Source organism: Physeter macrocephalus, chromosome 20 (genome assembly GCF_002837175.3).
Source record: "Physeter macrocephalus isolate SW-GA chromosome 20, ASM283717v5, whole genome shotgun sequence".
Classification (NCBI taxonomy): domain Eukaryota; kingdom Metazoa; phylum Chordata; class Mammalia; order Artiodactyla; family Physeteridae; genus Physeter; species Physeter macrocephalus.
The window spans coordinates 52,987,617-53,014,056 of NC_041233.1; the positions used below are offsets into that span (position 1 = coordinate 52,987,617).

General features: G+C 45.2%; 1 protein-coding gene across 5 annotated transcripts in view; it reads right to left on the reverse strand.

Annotated features, from left to right (window-relative positions):
- Positions 1-43: 43 nt before the first annotated feature.
- The window catches only part of ALDH18A1 (aldehyde dehydrogenase 18 family member A1), a 47,765-nt gene continuing 21,368 nt past the window's right edge, over positions 44-26,440 (reverse strand). Inside the window, exons 6-20 of one of the 5 annotated variants that reach the window (XR_008616073.1) lie at positions 22,891-23,049; positions 22,382-22,472; positions 18,345-18,469; positions 17,456-17,600; positions 16,699-16,772; positions 15,400-15,493; positions 12,497-12,717; positions 9,520-9,657; positions 6,891-7,086; positions 6,666-6,787; positions 4,477-4,663; positions 3,359-3,454; positions 2,812-3,119; positions 1,388-2,113; positions 985-1,068 (exon numbers count right to left, since the gene is read on the reverse strand). Coding sequence is in view for 2 of the 5 variants with exons in the window: in XM_024121400.3 (XP_023977168.1) it covers positions 887-1,068; positions 3,359-3,454; positions 4,477-4,663; positions 6,666-6,787; positions 6,891-7,086; positions 9,520-9,657; positions 12,497-12,717; positions 15,400-15,493; positions 16,699-16,772; positions 17,456-17,600; positions 18,345-18,469; positions 22,382-22,472; positions 22,891-23,049 (1,830 nt within the window). In the remaining 3 variants the exon portion in view is untranslated. Of the gene's footprint in view, positions 1,069-1,387; positions 3,120-3,358; positions 3,455-4,476; positions 4,664-6,665; positions 6,788-6,890; positions 7,087-9,519; positions 9,658-12,496; positions 12,718-15,399; positions 15,494-16,698; positions 16,773-17,455; positions 17,601-18,344; positions 18,470-22,381; positions 22,473-22,890; positions 23,050-26,440 lie in introns of all 5 variants that reach the window. The other 4 variants (XR_008616074.1, XR_008616072.1, XM_055080849.1 and 1 more) reach the window with 4 other exon arrangements.

Below are 26,440 nucleotides of genomic sequence, written 5' to 3' on the forward strand. Positions count from 1 at the left end.
ACAAGTGACAGAGAAAGCTTAAATCACGCAGACAGGCTTCTCGTAAGAACTTTATTTCTCAAAAAGGGCGCAAGAATCCAAAGTATTAAAATAATCCTCTAATTTTTGTTTTGGAGGGAGAGGATAGGATGACAAAATAATTCATATAAAAATTTCAAGCACAATGGCTGCAGGTCCTTCATCCTGAAACTTGTACCTCCCGTCTGCAGCTCCAGGTTCCAACCACGTCACAGGTAGTGCCGAGCTCCTGGATTCAGAGGCTTACAGCATCTGGAATGCTTATTTATATTTACTCCACAAAGAAATACAAAAGGTCAATCTTCCTAGTGCAAATGATTCAGTCCATTTTTGTGACTGTTTCTAATGAGAATGCTAAAAAGAGCTGCCTCTCTCTAAATTCCAAATCTTTCCTTTTTGAAGACGACTAAGAGTGAAAGAAATGAAATGTGGAGACTTATCAGGTACGACTGGCTCTTATAACAACCACATGCCAAGGGAGACTCCACCTCATTGAGGTGATAAAAGGTAAAAAGCGACCATGATTTTTCCATTGCCTTTTGTGTGGGGAAACCACACCTTTCTGTTTCTATCTTGCAAGGGAACTGCACTATGTGAAGCAAAGTCCCCCTCTAGCAATTAAGCAAAATCCCTATCCAGAGCAATTATTTTCTAACTTAAAAAGAAAGAAAGAAAAGGGTGAGCTGGAATGCGAGTCCTTAGCCCAGGCTGATGTTGCCACATGGCCCATAAATGCTGAGGGGCACTTTCCAACAGGCAGGCCCTTCCAGGAGGTGGGAGACAAGACCTGGTTCACCCCCTGAGAAGCTTAAGATGAGTTTAACTGTGAAGACCGCTTGGAACGTGCCCGGCTCTCCTCTGAATGCGTTCAGTTGGTGTTTCTCTGAGGAACGGGGAGGTTCTCATGAAGGTACTTTAAACTTCCATGCTCTGAGAAGTCCGAGACCACGTGGTCCTGGCCTCGCAGCAGCCACTTGGTAGTAAGCAGTCCCTCCAGTCCCACTGGTCCCCGGGCGTGGATTCGAGACGTACTGATCCCCACTTCAGCTCCTGTGGAAAAGCACGGATGAGGATGTGGCTTTCCCAGCCTCTGCTTCCTGACCGCCCGCCAGGCCTACGTCTCTTCCTTCTCCTCACTCGGCCCCCTCTCTCTGCCCTCTCCTGACCCATCCTCCCTGGGCTAGCCTGACTTCCACTGTCCCCATAAACATGTTCTCTGGTTGCTGTGAGTCACGGTCAGCTCCCTTCTTCTTTAATAAAAGAAGAAGGGGCCTGACCGTGGGCCTCTCTTTTGTATTTTATCCCCAATCCATTTTGACAATACTACAAGCGCTGTCTCCGATATCTGTCTTGTGTCTGGACTGCGTACCATCATCTGACATTTGGGCATTGTTTCAGGTGTACGACGGTGTATAGAGGTTTCATCTCCCCGAGTATCCTTTAAACGCTGGATGGTAAGGGACATGTTCTAGGTATTCCCTAGAACGCCTAGCTCCTAGGTGCTCATGAGATGGCTGCTGACTACACCAAAGAGTGCTTTTCATTTTCCTCCCTCCTGCTCCAGCCTCAGACGCGGGGCACCAGGGCTCTTCCCGGGTCTGGCTTGGTGCTCCACACCGTGTGCGGTTGAGGCAGGGCTCCTCTGCTCATCACAACTTCACTGAGCGGGCACTGGGCTGGGACCCGGGGATGAAGTGGTGAACAACTGATGCAATTCATGGAGCTTGTATTCTTGTGGGCAAGGCAGCCAAAGAACAGTTCAACAAATAATTCCATGTGGTGATGGGTGCAGTGGAGGGTGCTGGGACGGACGGAGACTGTGTGGCAGGGCGGCAGCAGCCTGGATAGGGTGGTCAGTGAGAGGCTCCCCGAGGAGGTGCCTTTGGCTAAAACGTGAATGAGAAGGAGCCGGCCAGGGGACAGCAGTGGAGAGCCGCTGCAGGCAGAGAGGAGCAAGCAAGGACCCGAATGCAGAGGTGCCTGGGGCAGTGGTTGGCAAGGAGATGGTGACCACTGGCTTCAAATTCTGGGTTAATAGCGCAGAGACCACATGACTTTGGGCAGGTTACCTAACCATCTCTTGCTTCAGTTTTTTCTTTTGGAAAAGGAAGAAAATAATAGAATCCATTATGTAGAACTAAGTGAGATAATGCATGTGATGCACTTAGCACAGTGCCGGAAATATAGTAAATGCTCAATAAATATTAGCTGTTACTGTTATTCATGCATTTCACAGGAACTTAACCCAACCAGAGTCTGAGCTTTTGCTCTGAGCGGCTGATGGAAAGACAATGGAGTGGTCTTTGCTCCTCCCCCATCTTGGACTTTCACTTGAAAGCTGGGCACCTCAGCCCTTACAAGTGTGCTATTTCTTCTTCAAGAACATGGAATACAAAGATCAGTGCAAGCGATGTGATAATTAAATCAAACCCCAACACAACAGAAACAGGGAACTAAAAATAAAGAGTCCAATGACTAAGAATAACTGAGCAAAATTCCCTTTAATAACCTTTAACAATTCAGTGAGAACTATTTCTCTAGGCAGCTCTCTATTCAAACGTTCAGAGGGATTAAAATGTTTTAAGTAGTTGAAATAATTCTCAGATGCGCCATAAATGCCTCATTGGAGCTTTGTAAAATGGTACCCCTGAAAACCAGCGACTGCCTGAGAACTCCTTATACTACTGGGGGATGGAGAATTTACTACTAATGATGGAAGGCGGGAGGGTGTCTTTCTGAAGCTTTTTATTTCGAAGTCTGCTTTAGAAGTCAACCTTGCACCTGTGGGCTTACCTGTTTGTTTCTGATGCTCATACTTCAGCCCGGCAATAGGTACTAACACTTTCTTTTGTCCTGTCCTCAGGGTGGATTCCTAGCTCTGAGGCAACCTGGCTGTGTCCCTCTGAAGGAGTAAGTCTGCAGCGGCAGTGCTCTCACGGGACCTTGGCATGCACACCTGTCATAATCCATGCACGCAGACACACTGTGGTCTGCTGTACGTGGCAGAGTCCAGGCTCTGGACTCATGGAAGTCTGGGTCTGAACACCAGCTGCATGACTTTGGGCAAGTTACTTCATTTCTTTGCATCTCAGTATCCTCATCTATGGAAAGGGAAATACAAGTACCTACCTTCTTAGCATGTGAAATGCCTAGAACACAGGAATTCTACCAGTTCATGGTAGCTGTTATCATTCTCTCTCATAAACCAACCTTCCCTCGGTATGTCTACATCATCTTGATCATGCACGTGACTGTAAAGGCCAGATGTCTCCTCCACCCTCACCATGCTCCTTGGGGCCACACAAGGGACTCCTTTCTCCCCGACCAGACTCTTTCTTACCCAGTCCGAAGCGGTAGCCATCAGAGAAGCGAGTGCTGGCGTTCCAGAACACACAGGCACTATCCACGTGCTGGAGGAAGAACTCTGCTGTCTTCTCTGCAGCATAAAGCAAAGAAATTGAGTTAGGATGGCCCAGGGAGAACATCCCTGCTTCCAGCCACTCAACAGGGCCTGACTGGGGCAGGGCCCAGGCCCCTGAGGTGCTTCCCCACATATTAAACATGCAGACTTGTGAAAAATCTAAAACAGAAAGAAAGCAAACCAGCTTCATCAGTCCTGTTGCTGAAGGAGTAGGTACCTGGCAAAGACTGGGTTGGAATCCAGATCTCCCTGCAGACGTACCCTCAGTGCTGCAATGGCCTGTCTACACTATCTGTTTATAGGCTCTGAGTCCAATGCCAAAGTCTGAACTCAAACTCCACACCCACCAGCTGGGTGACTGTGGACAGGCTTCTGAACCTCTCTGTGCCTGAGTACAATGGGGACTGACAATATTACCCAGCTCCCAGGCTTGCAGAGAGGATAAAATGAACCGACAGCCATGGAGCGCTCATCCCAGAGCCTAGCAGATGGCAAGTGCTCAAGTATTAACTGTTTTCACTGGTGGTGCTGTGATTCCCCAGTAAACTGACTGGAAGTTCCCTGAGGGGGCCACGCTGGCATCCTTTACCATCGGGCCTCCAGTGCCTGACACCCAGGCTCACCTGTGGAGGGAAGGAGTGACTGTGGAGAGTTGGTTTTGCCCTAAACTAGTTGGTTCTGCGCTTAACCTCCTGAGCCTTGATTTCCTCAGCTGTAAAATGGGTTTATTCCAGCAACCGGGAAAGACTGCTGCATGGATTAAATGGTAACGCCTCTGACACAGAGTGAGCCACGTTTAAAGTGGAGCGAATCACCTCTTCCCTGCCTCTTCCCTTGGGGTCACTGTGACAACACAGCGAGATAACAGATGTAAAAGCACTCAGCAAACCAGCAAGTGCCGCCCACACCAGGCACTGTTATCAGTCCACCGAGATTACGTTCTCCTGCAGGCTAAGAGGGGCTGAGAGGAGCAGGGTCAGCTTGGAGATCAAGGCAGAAAACGCAGACCCCGTGTGCTGCAGCCCCTGCACACTTACCATTCTCTGTGACGATGACATCCGTGTGGGAGCTGCCGTACTTGTGGATGTGGTCAATGGCCTCCTGCACGCTGTCCACCACTTCAATGCACAGTTCCAGGTCCCCGTACTCAGTTCGGAGGGACTTCACTTCGGAGGGGCTGAAGGTCAGATAGGAGGCGAACTTGGGGCCTGCGTGAATCTTCACCTGGGACAGAGGAAGTCCGGGGCGACAACATAAACACAGCAGAAAGAGGCAAGCGCACACTCCTCCTTCTGGGATCCAACAGCAAGATGAGCCTGAAGGTGATGAGTCCAGGGCTCCTGTGGCTTGGAAACTAAACAAGTCCCTGCTTCCTTTTAGAGGCAGCCTTCCACACTCCAGGATGCTCTGCTTTGGGAAATGCTGACGGCCACCTGTCAGCAATGGGCCCCCAGTAAAACTGGAGCAGGGATTTAAGCAGGAAGCCTCTGAATGTGAAGAATGTGCAAGGCATTTAATGGGCTATTGACATAAGCCCTTGACTGCTGGCATTTTACTAAAACGAACACGTGACTAGAAAAATCCCATTCCCAGCAGGTGGGACTTAGGCATTGAACTCAGACGGAAAGAGGGAGATGCCACAAACACACTTCTACTCCCTCGGCCCTGGAGAAGTCCTAGGCCTGCTTTAGAGGAAAATAGTACCTGGTTGGAAACCACTTCAAACTGTGGTTAGTCGTTAGATTTCTGACTTTGTCAGTCTGGCCCCATTTCCAGGTTCAGCTCAGGTCCAGTTTCTGGGGCTAATCCTGCTTCTGGCTGGAGGAATTTAAGGATGCTGAGGCTGGTCACTGGGGACCCCAGTCACAGTGTGACCCCACTCAGGCTTTGTTCTCCGACACCTTCCCAGGGCAGCGTTCACACCTTGATTCTTTAGGGTCAAGCTCTTGACTTGGCTCAAGTCACAACAAGCCACATTTGTCATGTCCTCGTTGCTCCCAAGGCCCTGAATGGTTTCCTATCTGGGACCACACTTCCTCCAGGCCTGGGGTCCAACCATGTTCCCCAGGGGCTGGAACCCCACCCGTGTGCAAGTTATCCTCTGGTGTACTTCCTGCACTACAAAGTGCTGAAGTGCACATACTGGCTCATTCTGACTTGAGGAATTTCAAGGCAATGCTGAGGATGACTGAGGATATTGTGGGTTTGTCTGAATCAGAACTGGGGGTTTTATTCCTGGATACAGGAGAGCTTTCTCCTGTCCAGTCCAGGCCAGTGTGGTGCCTGGCATACGTCAGCACTCAAACAGGCCACTAGTGGAAGGTCAGGCCCCAAACATAAGCGATCATGTGATCTAACTCCCTTATAATTTGTGGGGTACATTTACTTTCATTTTCCAAACTGGGACCATGCCATATTTATAAGCTGACTGAAGTCTTCCTTTTCAGCAAAAGGATGGAAGGGAAGAGACACATGCTCAGGGTCAAAGCAACGAAGACCAGCAGTCACTTTCTCTACTGCTGTGCTAGTTTACATAATTCTGACATCAGATATTAAAGCTTAAAATGCATCCTGACCGAAAATTTAAGATTGTCCAGTTTCACCTGGAGAACATCTATCTTTCTCGCAATCAGGAATTTAGGATGGAGCACACATTTATATTCAAAACTTACTGGCACTGGTGGTTTATAATCTTAATGACATGCTAAGAAAATAATCCAGAGAAGACATTATACAAACTGCTCACTCCCAAATATCACTGTATTAATAAGCACATTAATATTGGTAATTGAAGACATCTGTGGAGGAGCAGCTGTATGTAAATTTTTGGTTTGAAAACATTTCTGCACAATCTTTTCAAATCAAATCCAAACAAGAATGTGTGTTCAGAAACATAAACTTTATGCCGCCTGAATAAGAGGTGGCAGGAAAGAGTCCATTCAGTGGGCTGCCATGTGACCTGCTTTATCTTTGAACCCTCTTAACACTGAACACACACCACTTTGGAATGAAGCTATTTGTGTATGGGTTTCTTCCATCCACTAGACTGTCAGAGGCAAAGGCATGTCTTACTCACTGTGTACTCAGCACAGAACTTTGTATATGGCAGATGCTCAAAAACATTGCTTCTCTCATTTCCTTAAATGGTATGGCAGTTGCTCCCAGTCTGATCCCACAGGCTTCTAAATCTTGGGAGGGAAGACAGGAAGTGATGGACTTGTCCTACCTGTTCCACTCTCAGCATGTCAATGATCTGGTCGAATAATGGTGTTCTCAGCAGATCTCGGTTGATTAACAGAGTCTCTAAAGCATTACAGGCGGCTGGATATTCGCATTTAGAGTCTCTAACTGAAAGAGGAGGACAAAAAATTGTTTCTATTAACATGATCCAGAGCCACCGAGGACATGACAAATATTTTGCCCGCATAAAACGGGACACCACTGAGCTCACCTAGTCTGGTGACCTTGTCGACACTGGCCTCTGAATCCACATACATGTGGCAGATGCCTTCACTGTGCCCCATCACTGGAATGCCCTTAGCAGCTTTCTGGATGTTTCTGACCAGCTGAGAGGAGCCGCGTGGAATGATTAGATCTATCATTTTGTCTAGGCGGCAAAGATCTTCCACTTCTTCTCTGGTATTCACCTGAAAAGGCAGAGAATAAAAGATAAAGATGACATCTTCTGACCACACAAAATATGGAAGTAGCAACATCCCTTTCACAGATAAATGTCTGTATCTCCTGAGAACTAAGTCTGATGCTCTGAAAACTTATTCCAAAAACAAGATTAAGGACCATCCCTGGTGGTCCAGTGGTAAAGAATCTGCCTTCCAATGCAGGGGATGTGGGTTCGATCCCTCGTCAGGGAACTAAGATCCCACACGCCACGGGTCAACTAAGCCCGTGTGCCCCAACTATTAAGCTCGTGCACCTCAACAAGAGAGCCCGTGTGCCACAAACTACAGAGCTCACGTGCCCTGGAGCCCACGTGCCACAACTACAGGGAGAAAACCTGCACGCCACAACTAGAGAGAAGCCTGCGTGCTGCAGCTAGAGAGAAATCCGAGCAGACCGCGCACCATAATGAAAAGATCTCACGTCTCAGCAAAGATCCCATGTGCCACAACTAAGACGCGACACAGCCAAAAAAAAAAAAAGGAAAATAAATAAATAAATATTAAAAAACAAAAACAAGATTAAGTTCCTGACCATGGATATTGAAAGTTGTCCAGCAAATGCTTATCAAACTCTACACATTAGGTCCTGTGCTCTGCATTACCAAACATGCAGGACAGGGTCCCTGCCCTCAAAGAACTCAGAGTCTGGTAGGGAAGACAGGACTACCCTATGACTAGCCATAACACAGGACAGACACGTTTAAGATGCTAGAAGAGGTACAACGTGCTATCTCTGGAAGTTCGAGGAGGTACAGAGTATGCCAGGCTATGAAGATCACAAAAGGAAGTGGCTGCTCCGTTGGCTCTCTAATCACAGCCTAATGACATGTTGGTCTTGCTAGGGAGTCACGGTTCTCCACGACTTCTGCTGACAACCTCTACCCTGGGATGCTGGCTGGAGTGACTAAAGTGCTTGTGTTAGAACTCTGAGATTATGGGCATTTTTTCCTTCTTCTTGATTTTTAATTTCCCCCCATATGGACATGTTACTCACAAGAGAAGTACAAATATACATGTACAAGAAGGTTCATGGCAACTTTAATCTGCATTGCACCAAACCAGAGACAACCCAAATGTTCATCGACAGAAGAAAGGATAAGCTGTAGTACATGCACATAAATGGAATACTGCTGGGTCTTGAGTGGCTCAGGAAAAGTACTGCTAGATGCAACAATGAGGGTGAATCTCATGGACATGAGAAAGAAATACCTGAACGAAAGAAATACAGATAAAAGAGTGCGTTTTGTATTATTTCACTTATATGAAGTCCAAGAATAGGCAAAAGAAAATGAATGTGAAGAAAGTAAAAAGAGAGTGGTTTCCTGGTGGTGGGGTGGGGCCTACTGATGGGAAAGGGCACAAGGGAGACTTCGGGGTACTGGAAATAGTCTGTATCTTGATGCGGGGGGTGGTTATATGCGTGTATATACGCGGACACAATTACAGAGCTGTTCACGTGTGATCAGGGTACTTTACATATGCTATACATCAATAAGAAGGAGGAGAAGGAGGAAATCTGTCGAATTAAACTAGGGTATGGAGCAGCTAGGATCTGAACCCCTACAGCCTGTGCTCTTTCTACCCACTATGTTGCTGTAAGAATAACCCAGCTTCTTGTCAGGGAGCATGTAATGAGGCAGGTTTGTAGACACCCTCCTAGCAGCCAACAGAATCCTGGAATGTTGGAGTCAGTGGGCCTCAAGGGAAAAAGAGAAGGATCTGGAGTCAACCTAGGTCCAAATCTAAACTCTGGGTGATTCTGGCTAAGTTATTTTACCAATGAGCCTATTTTTCTTCCATCTATCAAATGGACCTAATAATTTTTCTCACAAGGTTGTTGTGAGGATTAAATGAGATAATGATGAAAGTGCCTTGCCCACAGCAGGTACTCAATAAAACTATCTAGTACTTCAAAACCTCCGCTGGATGGTTGAGGAGAGTGACACAATGGTTAAAATAATGACCATAATAATAATAGTGTTAACAGCGTGACCTCATACTTACAAGCTGCGTGACGGTTTCTGACAAACCTTCATAAAATGTATCTGTCTGACTTGGCCTAAATCACTGCCAGTGAGCAGAACCCAGGCCTCACTCACAGTCTGGGTCTGGTATTCTTGCTGCCTGTGACCTTAAGAATGAAGGGCTAAAAGGCATTCTTGTAAATCAACGGTACCAGGACACAGCTGTATGACAGGGACCTTCCTGAGCCACTCAAGACCCATCTGGGTCAAGGCAGCCCTGCCATTGTCTAATGTCACAGGCACACTGGACCTGCGGCTCCTCCAATCAAACCTGCCTGTACTGGCTCAGCCTTATGTGGCCTAAGCTTTGCTTCAAACACCCAAAGACCTGACCTGGCCCCTCTGGGCCTGACCTGGCTCATTCCCAGGGACCTACCAGCTGTACGGCCTCCTTGACTCCATGGATTGAGAGGGCCTCCTGGGTCAGGAGGTGAAGAATCCGGTTGCTGTGTGAGGCCTCCTTCCCTCCTTTGAGTAACAAGCCATTACCACTTGCGATAGCCAAGGCTGCCACCTGCAGATCAAAGAGGAGAGCAATGAACCAAAGGGAAAAAGTAGTAAAAGTAACGGTAACATTAGCACTCGCTGAGCACATTTCCTGTGCCAAGCACTGTTAATCACTTTGTAAGGCCTACCATGTTTAATCTTCACTTAAGTACCTGTTTTATCCTCTGATTTACACATAAGGACACTGAAGCACAGAGAAGTTGGTGACTCCCCAAGGCACACAGCTTATAAGCGGCAGAGCTGGGTGCCTTGACTCCAGAGCCAAAGCCCCGGATCTTAGGAACTATACTGTACAGCTTCCTTAGCACCATTACACTGTAACCTGAGTTAAGTGCCCAGGGTCACATAGGCACTCCCCTCTCTGGCCACGGTGGAGGACAGGTGCTCAGCGGCCTCTTGACTCAGGTGTTGTTCCACCTGACTCAGGCTGGGCGGCATCTCTGGCCACATCCTACCCTGGCCCTGTCATTGCTCCGAGAGCTCTAATGGCTGGTGCTGAGACTCTGGAGAGGACCAGAGCTGCCAGCCCCTGGACAGCTGCGGCAGAGACTGCTGGGAGGAAGAAGCAGGCCATCCAGGAGGAGGGTTAGTTACCCTCTTAGAGCCAAGAGCTAATCACACTCACCTGATCATCCAAGGCCTGAAGCTGAACTTTCTGAATGCTCTCAGGATGAATGAAAATCTTCCCATTTTTGTAACGTATCAAAAGAAACTTTAAAAAACTTGCTTGAACACGTTAATCTCCAGATTAATCGTTCTTAATCCCTTTTTGGTTTTGTTGCTCATGAACCCCTTACAAAAATTATGTAAACTTTTCCCAGATAAATGCACAAACACACAGCATTCTACATATAACTTTTAGGATTCATGGATTCTGTGATGCCATGTGAGGAACCTCAGCTGTAACCGGCTGAGGAGGAAACCTTTCCCTCATGAAGTATTCGCTAGTATGGATAAAAGGTAGCAGAGAAAACTTTATGAACACGGCCTACAGAGAGACTTAGGACCCCCTTCTACCAGCTGATGGGAATTCTGCAGTTATCTCGGGGGGTTCTCTGTGAGACAGATATGCAGCCAGAAAGGGGCTGAGGACAGACCCCAATGGTATGGGAGTCCCTTGGTAGACCAGCTGGTTTTAGGTCATGTCAGGGAAAAGCCTCCACAGAGCATGTGGGACTCCCATGGTCACCTATGCCCTAGTGTAAAAAGGTACTGGTTTTTATTTATTTAAATGTTTATTTATTTATTTTTTTAAAAATAATTTTATTTATTTATTTATTTTTGGCTGTGCTGGGTCTTCGTTGCTGCCCGCTGGTTTTCTCTAGCTGCAGCGAGCGGGGGCTACTCTTCGTGCGGTGTGCAGGTTTCTCATTGCGGTGGCTTTTCTTGTTGCGGAGCCTGAGCTCTAGGCATGTGGGCTTCAGTAGTTGTGGCACACGGGCTCAGTAGTTGTGGCTTGCGGGCTCTAGAGTGCAGGCTCAGTAGTCGTGGCACACGGGCTTACTTGCTCCGCGGCATGTGGGATCTTCCCAGACCAGGGATTCAACCCGTGTCCCCTGCATTGGCAGGCGGATTCTTAACCACTGCGTCACCAGGGAAGTCCCTTTTGTTTGTTTTTAAACAGAATCTCTCTGTGAGACTTTGGGGCTAGTGCAAAGAAAAAGCTGGTATCATCCTCCTGGACAGTCCAGTGGGGAAGTGGTTCCAGATTTCTGGGAGAGAATTTAGGGCAATGAGCAAGACCACCCTCTAATACCACCTTATACTTCAGAGCATGGCCACTTGGCAAAACCTCTGTCACATGGTTTTGCCTCAATTAGCCTGTGATTTGTCAGATTTCTTTTTTATTTATTTATTTATTTATTTATTTTTGGCTGTGTTGGGTCTTCGTTTCTGTGTGAGGGCTTTCTCTAGTTGCGGCGAGCAGGGCCACTCCTCATCGCAGTGCGCGGGCCTCTCACTATCACGGCCTCTCGTTGCAGAGCACAGGCTCCGAGACGCGGAGGCTCAGTAGTTGTGGCTCATGGGCCCAGTTGCTCCGCCGCACGTGGGATCTCCCCAGACCAGGGCTCGAACCCGTGTCCCCTGCATTAGCAGGCAGATTCTCAACCACTGCGCTACCAGGGAAGCCCTGTCAGATTTCTTAAAGGGGGTCACATGCTAGTTTCCATTAACTACTGAAAGTTTTTCTTCCTAAGAGATGTACCTACAGGAAGCCATCTGCGACACTGATAATAAACGGGTCTTTTTCACATGGGCAAAACCAGCTATTAGATGAATGAGCCTGCAGTAGGTTAGCAGGGACTCTGTGGTCAGGGAACAAACTGCTCCAGTGAGCTAAGTTTTTGTTTTTGTTTTTGGCTGCACTGCACGGCATGTGGGATCTTAGTTCCCCGACCAGGTACTGAACCCGCACACTCTGCAGTGGAAGCACAGAGTCTTAACCACTGGACCACCAGGGAAGTCCTAAGTATTTTGGAAATGTACTCCCGTGTCATGGCATGGGAGATTCATCTGGGCTCAAGGCCCAGCTCCATCCTTACAAATGTCACAGGAAAATTAACTTCTATAAGCTTCAGTTTCTTCAACTGTAAAATGGACATATGAATTACCTTTTTTAGAATTACCAGAAAAATCAAAAACATAAATTGCCTTAAGCGCAACCTGAGAATAAAGTCTCAAAAATTACCTCTGGGGGAAGGAAGGAAGGAAGGAAGGAAGGGAGGGAGGGAGGAAGGGAGGGAGGAAAGGAAAGAAAGAAAGATATCTTCGGGAGATTTATCTGAGTCCTGAAAAGAAGCTCTTCCTCCAATTCCCCACCCTAACGGCAGGCATTAGTCACATACCTGGGGTAGACAGTCAGGGCGAGATTCAAAGATGACCAGTAGAACTCCAATTGGGACAGTCACTTGTTCGAGCTCCAAGTCTTTGGCAATTCGGGTCCGGCGCAAAACCCGCCCCACGCTGTCCTGTGAGGAGGCTGCGATCTGCCGCAGACCGATAGCCAGGCTGTTCAGTTTAGACGTGGAAAGGCTCAAACGTTTCAGCAGAGGAGCTGCGAGTCTCCCTGAAGAGGCGTGAAGAGTACATGATGAAGCAGTAACCTGGGCGGGCTATGGCTGTTTTACTGAACACATGGCACTGTGTTAGGAACAGACATGGAACTCAGGGGGTCTCAGGGAGACAAGGACATGTCATTTACACAGCTTTTCTGGGAGGGGCATTTGGGCAGTATACATCATCATGTAAAGGTGTGGACACCCACACCCTTGGTGCCAGCAATTTCAGTTCCAGAAATTTATCATTTGTATCAGCAAACCTGCATGTAGTGAGGATACTTATCACAGCATTTTTATTATAGTGGAAAACTGGATTCTACCTATAGATTCAGCCAATGGGCTACAATGCAGTTACTATAAATATATATCTATATTTACTGATATGGAAAGCTGGCCAGGATGTAGTTTGTGAAAAAGGCAAACTATAAAACAGCACGTATGACATCACCCTAGTTATCACACATTGCGTATACATGTGCAGAGAGATGTCGGAAAGCATCAAGAACAGTGATGATCTCTATCTTTCTGCGTTATTTAAATTTTTTATAATGAGTGAATTATTTTTATAAGCAGAAGTAATAAAGATGTTTTCTTTTGAAATAAAAACTTAAATAGAATTATGGTAAGTTCATATACAGAATTTTCTTTAAATTTGCATATAACAGCATGCACAGTGTGATCATCTCTCTCTCCACACACACAAACACACACATACTCAGGAAAACCATTTGGAATCACGTATCACAAATCATTACTATGGTTAATGTTGAATGATATTGTGAAAAATTTCCCCTTCTTTTTTACAGTCACAACCACGAAGACGGAATTATAAAAAGACTTCTACTTTGGAGGGGAGGAGCCAACCTTATATTAAGAAAAAAAATGAAACCATAATTTTATCAACCAATTACATCAATTTAATTAATTTTCTTCACTTCTCCCCATGCGCTAGAAATCGTTTTAATTGTAGTGCATATTAAATATTATACTCGTTTTTCACCTCATAATGCACGTACATTTTCCATGTTGCCAAAATTATTTTAATTACTACTAAATATTCCATTGAGTTGATACAGTTCAATGTACATGACTGTACCTACGTTATTAGACACTCGGGTTGTTTCCAGTTTTCAATGGTATAAATAATCCCGCTCTAAGAAACTTTATATACAGAGCTATTTCATCCTCTTGCAATCTTTTCTTAGGGATAAATTTCCTGAAATGGGCTCACGGACTCAAAGGTGATTACCATGCTTGTGTATACCTGAGACTTTGTTCTTAAGCCATGTGTGTCCTTGCAGATTTCCAGAGAGAGATAACTGGGATCAGAAGTCAGAGTTCTACCAACAACTAGGTGTGTGACCTTGAGCAGCAGCTTTAACCTCTGTGGGTCTTAATTCTTTTAACTTAAAGAATTGGATAAGATGTCAATAAAGATTTCTTCCATTTATTTAAATTTTTTATGGCTTTCCAATACTGCAAAAATTCAAAAGACCAGATGTAAAGTCTAAAGAAAGTTCCAAAGTAATGGCTCAAAAATGTTTTAAGGAATGAAAATAATGTTGATGAGCCCTGCAAGGTTTCTTTAAAGGGAACACCACTAATTTGGATGTTCAATTTGAGGCACATTTATTCACAAGGAAATTAAAAACCCTGTAAAATCAACCCCCATTATTTTAGGGTACAAAAGACAGAGAATTAAGAAAAGGAGAGAAAGATGAGGGCCTATCTGACTCCACATATTTAGCTGTCTTCAATGCGAGTTCAGCCATCTCACTTACGCTACCATTAGCACCTCAAGGGCATTTCTGGGTGGCAGACTACACGCTGGTTAAGGAACTAGGAGGTAAGCTATCTTTCAACACAGGCTGCACAAACTATTTCCACAACTTTTTTTTTTTTTGCGGTACGCGGGCCTCTCACTGTTGTGGCCTCTCCCGTCGCGGAGCACAGGCTCCGGACGCGCAGGCTCAGCGGCCATGGCTCACGGGCCCAGCCGCTCCGCGGCACGTGGGATCTTCCCGGACCGGGGCACGAACCCGTGTCCCCTGCATCGGCAGGCGGACCCTCAACCACTGCGCCACCAGGGAAGCCCTCCACAACTATTTTATATGCACCGTCCATCTGGGTTTTGTTCCCAGATCTACCACTGGCTGTATGGTTTTAGGCATGTAACAACTTCTCTCCACTTTAGTTTTCTCCTCTGTAAAATAGGGATAATAAATAGTAGGTACCTTATAGGTACCACGTTCTAAAGAGAAAATCAGATCCTGCCTGTTAATCCCTTAGCATAATGCCCAGAAACACAGAAAGGCCTCAGTAAATGTTAGCTGCTATTAGCTTAATGTCTAAAATAGTGAGGTCCTCAATCGTTTTCTTTTTTGTCTTGAAATTGCCACAGTAGCCATGGCTTGTGACTGTGGGGAATGGAAGGAAAAGGCCCCTCAGTGGGTGGGGGGGTGAGTAGGTGTTATATGGAATATGTGAGAAAAGGGGTGGAGGTAGTACGTGTACTTTGAAAACTCCCAATGAATACCAGCCACCAACCCTCAATAAAAATGATGTATACAGTATGTAATTTCTTCCATAACCATCTTGACTTTAGGCAGACTATGATATAAGAATTATTAGTAAAACAAAGAATAAAACCCCAAATAAATCTCTCTATAACTAAGTTGCCTGGTCTTTACCTTCTGCCTCCTCCAAGTCTTTTTTGTTGGCTAACAGGATCTCATCTCGCTGGTCCGTCAACAGATCAGCCAGATGATGGATAATCTCTGCTCTCTAGGAAAAAAGGTAAAACATTAAAACAAATAAGCAAACATGTTACCCCATAAAGAACGCACACCATACTTTTAAACCTACTCTTCTGAGTGTGCCGTGCCAGGCCTTGCTCCTAAATCCCAGTCATCAACGACTGAAACCTCCTTACTTCACTCATTCTTTTCCCACCACTGCTCCCCTCACTGATTTTCCTTCCTCTCTCACTACTAACCTCCCCATTTCTTCTCACTTTTCTTCCTCTTTTACCACTCTTGATCATGATGATTAGCAAACCACAGCCTTGTGGTGGGGGAGAGGGTATGATGAATTATTCAGTTTGTCCATGAGACAGGCGCCAGCACTTTGAATCAGCATGACATACACATCTCACCTATTTAATAGCACCAGCTGTAAAGCTGATTTCCCAGGTTAAGTTTTTGCATCTAGTTCTTCTTTTTCAACAATTATTTATTAAATGAATTCAGTCAAAGGGGAAAAACCCAGTCCTGGATGCTGGAGGAGACCCCAATCCTTACCCACCTAGATAAGGAAACATGGCAAATCAGAGTAGTGATTACTAAAGGAGTAAAAGAAGTGATTTAACAGAGAGAGAAGCTAGGGTTCTCCTGGGCTTTCCTTTTCCTACTTGTAGTTATTTTAAATTTTCTTCTCCCTTCTCAGGCCAAAGTACTCCCCAGAAGAAACCTATATACATCACTTTCAAATCCCGCCTTAACACCACACCCTTGGGAAGCCAGCACCCTGCTTCCACCTGACCTTCTCACATTTCATCGTGTCTGCTACTTCAACTGACTGAGTCACTGTGGACAGGGCAGGGCTATGATATGGAGCAGGCTCTGAACTTCCATCTTCTAGGTAATCTTGGTGATTTGGATGAGATGGGAAAAGTTACTTTCCTACATTTCCCTGCCCAGTATGTGGTAGGATTTGGGAGCCTCTCTGGTCTCATGATTTTCATGATACTTTTGATCAAAACATCATAGTGATGCAAAGCTACCTTAGGCTTCAGCCTATAAAAGACAAAAGGGAAAATGAAATTTAGAAAAAGAAAAAAGGCAGAACAAATCTGAATCAGAGTTGTAACTCAGATCTATCTCTATGGGACTCGAGGAATAAAGGGGGAAACAGCAGGCTTGACTGTGCACCAAACCTCACAGTTATGACTCACTCTGAAAACTAACAAAACTATCAGCTAGGGTTATCACCTGCTCAGGTTCCAAGGTGGCCAACATCCTTCCTCCTGATCGAGCCATTTCTCCCTGCTGCTCCACGGTAGGGCCTGCAAGAACATTTGCAAACATCAGCTCACGGTCAGCTCACTGCCCCCTCACTATCCCAGACGTGCACGGGCTCCTTGCAGGCACAGAGCACACGCTCAGGGTCTCGGCATGCTTGTTTCACATCCAGAGATCACTCTGACCAATAAACTGGCAGAAGGGCATACCAGATTAACTCAGGCAGAAACACAAGAACCTGTCTGCATTTTGGGGGCAGACAATACGATTTATGTCTTCTAGAATTCTTCTCAATTCCACTTTGGCTTACATTTTCTAATGTGTTTGCATTTCTGAATGTAGATTATATGGCAATGCTATCTTTGCGAACACCTGAGAGAGCACATACTACTTCTTATGCATCTTTGTATATCTAGTGTTCATTAGTATCTGGCATCCAGCATGGGCCTAGCAAAGGTTTCTTGAGAAAATGGATGCTTATATTCTTTAACTTAGTGATTTTAGTGAGAACAGGAGGCCTAGTTAGGCAGGTTAGATAAGTTTTACAAAGCCAAAGTAGAATCCAATTTTGCAAGCAGTGTCGAAACTATACCATATTTCATAACGTTAGCACATGAATTTTGTAAGCTCTCCTCCCAGAGGGAGAGCTCAGTCTTCAGCCCCATCTAGGCCATGGAGTTACTAGCAATCATCCACAGACCATGGGACTCTATGAAGAACTACTTACCTGCAGGCTTTACTTCGGAAAAGAAGGTGCCAACTTTCTTTCCCTCCACAATGTCTGTGATGACATGCCCAGACACTTTCGGGTGGGTCCCATTGGCAATGACCACAGAAGTACCACCTTGCAAAGCCCAGAGGGCTGCTTTCACCTAATGGGAGAAGTTAGATCCATGGATGAGATTCAGACCTTTGTAGGGTCTAGGCCCCTGCACTTTAAACATGCAAAAACATAGAAAATACAATGTGCTATTGAGCAATTTAGTTATCTGTAGGAAGGTTCTGCACAGCTCAGAAGCTCTCAAGACACGCTCAGCCCAGGCACTCTTCCCAACCCAACCCTGGCGTGTGTTGTCTAAAGATAAACCAATCTGCCCCTTGTGCTCAGCGTGTTCTCTAAGACTCTCTAGTACTGGGACGCATGACTTCTACATTTGACTTATTGCGTCAGCTTGCTGCATGACTGGAATCTGATCATGAGTACTCCTGAGCTTTTGTACCTGGGGTTCCTGTCCTCATCTCTGCCATTGCTACGTATGATTCTGTACCTAAAGGGTATAACTTCTTAGAACAATTAAGGGGAGAGAAGAACTTTTTAAAGGTTCCATCAAGAAATATTTGAGCTCTAATATTAACACTTACAGGATTTATGAATTATGAAAAAATATAGACCCTGCCCTTGAGGAGGTTATAATATGAACACACGCTTAATATATTAATAAAAATACATAGAAAGACATGACTAAATATAGGTACACAATATGCATTAAACCTGTATTTAGATATGTGTATCTTTAAGTGTGTATGTGCATCAGCCCTCAATTACAAAAGTAAGAAGGATAAAATACAGTTTGGTTTTTAAATTGTTACAGGCAATAAAGGCACCAGATTCTTACCTTGGCTTCCATGCCACCCATTCCCACTCTGGACTTGGTTCCGAATGTCACGGACTGCTGATCACCGGGATAAAATATATCAATGAGCTTTGCATCATCTGACCCTGGGGGGTTGTCAAAGAGGCCTAAAAAGTGGACAAGAGTCAGTAATGCTGTTTAACAGAAGTAAGCATCCCCCAAGACAGACCTCCACAGGGACCTGCCAACTATAACTACTCTGTACTCGACTCATCCACAGATAAATTCTGCTATTCCACCAGCTCGAACAAGAAAAGAGGTCAAGGGATTTGTGGAGTCTACTCACACTGAAAACCAGGTCCGGGAGGACGCACCTTACATACTTTTATAACTTTGCCTGATAAATGAACGTTTGCCGGCATCAGAGCACGGCCATATCCCTGGCACAGAATTTACTGGCCCTGCCCACAGTCTACAGGGAAGCTATCCTCACCTTTGCCATTTCTACTGTGATGCTGAACCTTAAGGATGCAACTGAAAAAGATGAGTGGCTTTTGCACAAACAGTGCAGCAGCTGTATACTGTTTAATGTGACTCTTTCCAAGGGCATGACATATGAAACAGGTTCTCATTAACTCTCACAGTACCCTTTGAAACAGTCACATTATACTCCCCACATTATGGGTAAGCCTTTCTGAAGGTTAGGCTGAGTCAGCAGAAGAGCGTATGACTCTTGGCTTTCAGTCTGGATTTGTCACCACAAAGCCTATGTCCTCTTTATAACTGAGTAGCGTGACATAAAATAAGAGGTACACAAAATGTTACATGCATACCATCCGAGATTAAAAATCCTCACAATTTCACTTCGAAAAAGGATGTGTCTGAGCCTCAGAAGGGGAAAAGAGGGCCTGAGAAAATGGAGTCATGTCAAGGTCTAAGGGAGACACAGACAGGGAGGAACTGCTAGTGGTCAGAAACTGGCTGAAGGACATTTTAGGCAGTGATGTTTTTGGTTTTTAAGTTACTGCTTTTCCTGTGCTAAAATATACCCCTGTGCTCCATTGTTCCAAACCTTTTTTTAAAAAAATTAATTAATTAATTAATCAATTTATTTTTGGCTGTGTTGGGTCTTCGTCGCTGTGCACGAGGTTTCTCTAGTTGCGGCGAGCGGGGGCTACTCTTCGTTGCAGTGCACGGGCTTCTCATTGTCGTGGCTTCTCTTGTTGCGGAGCACTGGCTCTAGGCGCACAGGCTTCAGTAGCTGTGGCACGTGGGCTCAGTACTTGTGGCACACAGGCTTAGCTGCTCTGTGGCATGTGGGGTGTTCCCAGGCCAGGGCTCAAACCCGTGTCCCCTGCATTGGCAGGCGAATTCTTAACCACTGCGCCACCAGGGAAGCCCTATTCCAAATCTTTAACACAACCATGCCATGTGCATCCTCTCTAGGAGAGTAAGTGAATCAGAGCAGTGAGGACATCAGTGTCCAGTGCACAACAAAGTAGTGCAAACCACGAACAGCAATTACAGGGAGAGAGAAATAACCTCTCATAACCCCTATCTGCCTCAACCCAGCACCCCACAGTTCCCAGGGTCTTCTGCTGGGTTCTTCTCAGAAGGCACTATGATATGAGATCATGAGTAGTACTGGACAATTCTAAGGCAAACCCCCCAGAGACACCTAGGAGTTCCTAGCATTCTGATATTCTGCCTCCTCCTCTTCTTCCTTATAGCAGCTCTCAAACCCACCAAGAGCATATTTAAAATTCATATATTGTTCTAAAAATCAATATTCAGTGGATAACTAAAAGCACAAGCCTGCCAACGACCAGTTTTGGTGTTTGAGGCTGAATTAAAACTAAAGTTTACTAGAGTCTAGCTCAAGTTGGATTTTATATATTGATCTCTCAAACTCATATCCTTTGCCTTGCTAGGCAGTATAGGAGAGAAGAGTGTACATTTTTAAACTGAAAAGATTTAGATTCGAAACCAGCCTCTGCCAAGTACTAGCTATGTGACTTTGAATAAACCATTTAACTAATGTGAACTCAATTTTTAATTTCTTCATCTGAATAACAGGCTAACCTACCTACTTTGCAGAGTTGCTACAAGGGTGAATAAATTGACATTTATAAAGCACCTAGCACAGTATTTGTACACATCAGAAGTTGAAAAAAAAATCCTGTGACTAACCAAAATACCTTGTTCTCCAGAGTGGCTTACTCTTACCCCAGCTTCGTTGTTCCTATCCTGAGACTTCAAATTTATAGTGAATAAACATGGTACCAACACTTCATACACGTAAAGATACTGATCTGTAAGCATGATATCTCTGACCCTCCACGTGTGCAGAAGACAGATCACAGCACTGGTACCTGCCCCTGCCTCCACCAGGGAGCCCCCTGCCCTTCACTTATGCTGCTGAAGCGTAAATTGGGGAAAATATCCTGCCATATTAACCTGCCATGGGTGTGGGCAGGGAACTAAATGGGTTTTTCTGACTTCCTGGGAATGTAATGGGGGACTTTTGGGATCCTGTAGGTTTGGCCTATTTTAGACACATCTACCATATCTATGGGACAAAATGTAAAACGGGAACAGCTTAAGAAAGTGAGAAGAGCAAATCGAGAGCCAAGTTGGAGCCAAGAGGGGCCCCTCCACGAAGAAGACGAAAGCAGAGAGGAAAAGAGTAACACAGAAGAACACAGTGGCCATACAGCCTGGATTTTCTGCAGTGGCTCCAATTTAAAATAATGTGTCTTGTGATTTACATTAAAATTAAAAGTGATCAAGACCCCAATGAGGTATCACTTCACACCCATTAGGATGGCTATAATCAAAAAGGCAGATACCAAGAGGGAAGTGTTGGTGAGGATGTGGAGAAACTAGAACCCTCATACACTGCTGGGAAAATGTAGAATGGTGCAGTTGCTTTGGAAACCAGGCTGGTATTTCTTCAAAAGGCTAAACATATGATCCAGCAATTCTACTCCTAAGTAAGATAAAAAGCATCTTGGGCTTCCCTGGTGGCGCAGTGATTGAGAGTCTGCCTGCCGATGCAGGGAACATGGGTTCGTGCCCCGGTCCGGGAAGATCCCACATGCCGCAGAGCAGCTGGGCCCGTAAGCCATGGCCGCTGAGCCTCCGTGTCCGGAGCCTGTGCTCCGCAATGGGAGAGGCCACAACAGTGAGAGGCCCGTGTACCGCAAAAAAAACCCACATGCCGCAGAGCGGCTGGGCCCGTAAGCCATGGCCGCTGAGCCTCCGTGTCCGGAGCCTGTGCTCCGCAATGGGAGAGGCCACAACAGTGAGAGGCCCGTGTACCGCAAAAAAAATAAAAAATAAAAAAATAAAATAAAAAGCATCTTCACACCAAAACTTGTGCACAAATGTTCACAGAAGCATTTGTCACAATAGCTTAAATGTCTTTCAGCTGATGAGTAGGTAAATAAAACGTAGTATATCTATATAGCGGAATATTACTTGGCAATAAAAACAAATGAAGTACTAATATGTGCTATAATATCAATAAACCTTGAAAACATTAAGTGAAAAAAGCCAATCACAAAGGATCACATACTGTATGATCACATTTATATAAAATGTCTAGAACAAGCAAATCAACAGAGACAGAAGGTAGATTAGAGGTTGCCAAGGGCTGGAGAGTTTCAGGGGAAGTGAGGAATGATTGCTAATGGGTATGGGTTTCTTGATGGGGTGATCAAAAATGTTCTAAATTGTGGTGAGGGTTGAACAACTGTATGACTATACTAAATATCACTGAAATATACATTTTAAATAGGTGAATTATATGTTACGTGAATTGTATCTCCATAAAGCAGTTATAAAAAACAAAATTAAAGTGCCTGGAAATAACAACATTTCAGCATTCAAACTTCATCTCCCAGACCACCCCCACCTTCTTTTGAATCATAAAACCCTTTTCGGACGATATGGCTCAGAAAATAATGGTCCATAGTTAAAAAGATCAGAAGCACTCAAACAAAGAGGGGACCTCATGTGCTCACACATATAGTATTTAAAACAAAGACTGGATAAAAAGAAAAGGCATTACTTTGTACCTTCTACATCTGAAAGAACAATTAAGAGATCAGTCTTCATTTCCACAGCCAGACGGGCAGCCAGGCTATCGTTATCTTTAACACTAATAACCTAAAATGCAGGTAAAAAGTCGTGAGCTTTGCAGTTCAAAAAGAAGTTCGCGGAAGTACTCAGCTAGGCTCTGGCAGGAAAAATTAACAACCCTGAGTATGTGCATGACAGCTCTTACAGGCCTTTCAGTTTGCAAAACACCATGCCTACTGGCACCCCCCTTTCCAAATATGCACGCTTCTATCCACTGACATACACAAGCCATGCTCACAGCAGCACCTTAAATCACTATTGCGCCTCACCCAGTTGAACGAAAACCCCTGTCTTCAGAAGAGCTTATGCAGCCACTGCTCCAGGATGCCAGCTTCTCTCCCCATTTCTCCATCTTGTTTATGCCCAATGTCCAGGGTTAGTACATGCAGCATAGCATGGCATTAGTGTCTACAGCATGCTCAACCCTCGGTAATACTTTACCCACATTTACCCCCTGGAGATCACTATTGGGCTCTGCTGGGGGCACAACAGCATCGTTTGTGTTGACAATGGGGACGATGTTCATTCGGAGGAGCTCATGAAGTGTCCCATTGAGGTTCCGGCGCTTCTGCTCATCGTGGAAATCCAAATTGGTCACCAAAATCTATGGGGATATATGTACAGGTGTAGCTGATTCACTCTGTGATACAGCAGAAACTAACACACCATTGTAAAGCAATTATACTCCAATAAAGATGTTAAAAAAATAAATAAAAATAAAAGGGTTAAAGAAATTGAAAACTCAGGAGACAGGAAAATGATGAACTTCCGAGGAACAGCATCCAAAGGATGTTAAGAGTAGAGGAGTTAAACTTTAGGTTTCTTGGATTCCGTACAGTTCAGAATGGAACACACATCTTTGGACACTTATCCAATTCTTTTGGAGATTGGAAAAAAGTTAGAATCACCTGGAAGATTTATTTTGGGATGCTTAAGACTTCTTGCAAAAGTACTTTAATCCTCAGAGAGCTATGAAATCTCGTCCATTTACAAAATTAAGAAAATGAATGTATCTACTTTAGAGGGATACTGGAGGGAGTAATGACTGCCATAAATTTCTAAAATATCTTTGTATCCCAGCGTCTGATTCAAAGTCTGGCCATACATAGTAGGTGCTGAAACATGTGGTGAGTGAGTGAATGGTTACTCTGTCTGGAAAATATATTAAACCACATGGAATAGGGCCATTTTGTTCCTGTTTTTGCTCTGTGGCTGACCACTGCCAGAATCCGCAAAGACACGGTCAAGTGGGATGAGTCTGAGAGGTTTACGGAGGTGAGTCTTTAGTCACAAACTGAAAGAAGGGCTGACATAACTTCGTTCAGGGGACGGGATGCACACAAGCTGCTCAAAGGCAGAGTGGAGAGCCGGGTGTGGGGGCTGGTTAACAGCTCCACTCCCTGGCTTGAATCAGGGTATTAGGCGATGTTTAGCAGGAGAGAAAGATAAACGGGGGTGATAGCAAGAAACAAAATGGTAACAAACTCTGAAGCTCAGGAATAAATGTTTCAGTGAAATCCCTGCAATGTTCATGGAAGAGGGCGCTTGTGATGTAGGGCAGCGCTGAAGTAGGAAAAGGCTGGAGGCAGATGGCCAAGAATTCTTGGAAGGTACTGAAACAGTCCAAGTGGGAATGGTTAAGCCCTGAACTAGGGTCTGGCTATGGTAACTGACAGCAGCCTTAATGATATGGAAAATGTGGGCGAAGAAGACAAAATGATAACATCACCGAGGGAAATAATTTACTCACTCATTTGATAAAAAAGTTATTGAGTACCTCGGAAATGCCAGACCCTGTACTAGCTGTTGGGATGGAGAATAAAAATGTTGATGATTTGGGGAAGATGGAATGGGTTAGGTCATGAATGTCTTTTCAGAAAGTTTAGCCCTGTAGGAAAAAGGCCTGGGACAAAGGTGAATATATAGATCCTGGTTCTGGTGGTAGAAAGTCAAACAATAAAAGTAAACACGTGTGTGTAGGAGAGGCAAGCAGGAGGCATAAAGGTCCAGTGAAAACAACTGTGGCTCCAACAGCTTAACAAACAAGACATGGGAGACAAGAGACCAGAGAGAAAAGTATGTGCTTGGAGAAGGGCAATCTGTTAGGATGCAAATGAGTTTCATTTCTATGAATTAAAAATAGCTGCTGTCCTTGTTTAAGTCTTTAATCTGACAAACAACTTATGGGAGATTTCCAAAAGCCCCTGATAATGGTCTTCAAAACAAGATTACTAAAGAAAACAAGGAACCACAGGATAAGGTGCAAAGGGTAAAGATTTCTTACAGATCAGATCACGGGGAAGGCAAAGGTGTGGGAGTGAAGGGGCCCCTGGATGAAGGCTTGCTGGAAACTGGAGGGCACAGAGCTCTTTTACATCAATATTAATAAAAACAACGGCTGATGTACAGTATCTTTAATGATACTTTCACTAAAACAAACAAACGAACAAAAAACCTCAAGAAGTATCATACCTGGGAAAAAACAAAACAAAAGCATAGTTCCTGGATCTAAGTTTCCTCACCTGGCTCCATGCACTTTAAAAAAAAATTAAAGACTAAAACTGTCATTGCACTATGGAGGAAAAAAGAGCTGATAATAAAAGGAGACAAAAATTGAGATTTCCATTGCATTTATGTAACCGAAAAAAAAAATCTAAGATTACAGACAGTGGGGTCCCAGCCACAAGCATAAGTGGCCAAGTCCATGCCTTTCTGTTTCAGCTCCCTTACTCAAGGACACTCTGGTATAATACCAGAACGTCACTGTGGATAACAACTTAAAAATGATGGCGAGGGACTTCCCTGGTGGCGCAGCAGTTAAGAATCTGCCTGCCAATGCAGGGGACACAGGTTCGAGCCCTGGTCCGGGAAGATCTCACATGCTGCGGAGCAACTAAGCCTGTGCGCCACAACTACAGAGCCTGCGCTCTAGAGCCCGTGAGCCACAGCTACTGAGCCCGTGCGCCTAGAGCCCGTGCTCTGCAACAAGAGAAGCCACCGCAATGAGAAGCCCGCGCACCGCAACGAAGAGTAGCCCCCGCTCGCCACAACTAGAGAAAGCCCACGCACAGGCAGCAACAAAGACCCAACACAGCCAAAAATAAATAAATTAAAAAAAAAATGATGGAGAACAGAAAAAGTGATAGGAAATGCAAGAGCCAAACCTGAAAGGATGTATACATAACATCATCTGTGTATAATAACATCTGTGTAAATGATAGGATCAGAGGCAGCAAATTTGAAAATAACTTGGGGAGTAAGGTTTTTTCAGGTGTTTTGTGATATTTAGATGTTTCTATTTAGTGTGTAGTTGTATAGCTGATTAAAAACACAACTGAGGGGCTTCCCTGGTGGCGCAGTGGTTGAGAGTCCGCCTGCCGATGCATGGCCGCCGAGCCTGCGCGTCCGGAGCCTGTGCTCCGCAATGGGAGAGGCCACGACAGTGAGAGGCCCGCGTACCGCAACAAAAAAACAAAAAAACAAAAACAAAAAAACTGAAAAAATTCTGGGAATTTAGGTAAAAAAGAAATAATGTAAAAAGAAGGTTCTAGCACATTGAGGGGGGACCCACTAAAAAATTTTTAAGTTCCATGAGGACTAGAACATGGCTGATTTGTTCACTGCAGTATCCCCAAGGTCTAACAGACTCCTTGGTACACACGGTGCTCAATAAATATTTGCTAAATGAATTAAAAACCAACCAACCGGGCTTCCCTGGTGGCACAGTGGTTAAGAATCCACCTGCCAATGCAGGGGACACAGGTTCGAGCCCTGGTCCAGGATCACCCCACATGCCGCAGAGCAACTAAGCCCGTGCACCACTACTGAGCTGAGGCTGTGCTCCAGAGCCCGTGAGCCACAACTACTGAAGCCTGTGCGCCTAGAGCCTGTGCTCCGCAACAAGGGAAGCCACCTCAATGAGAAGCCCGCGCACTGCAACGAAGAGTAGCCCCCGCTCGCCGCAACTAGAGAAAGCCCGCGCGCAGCAACGAAGA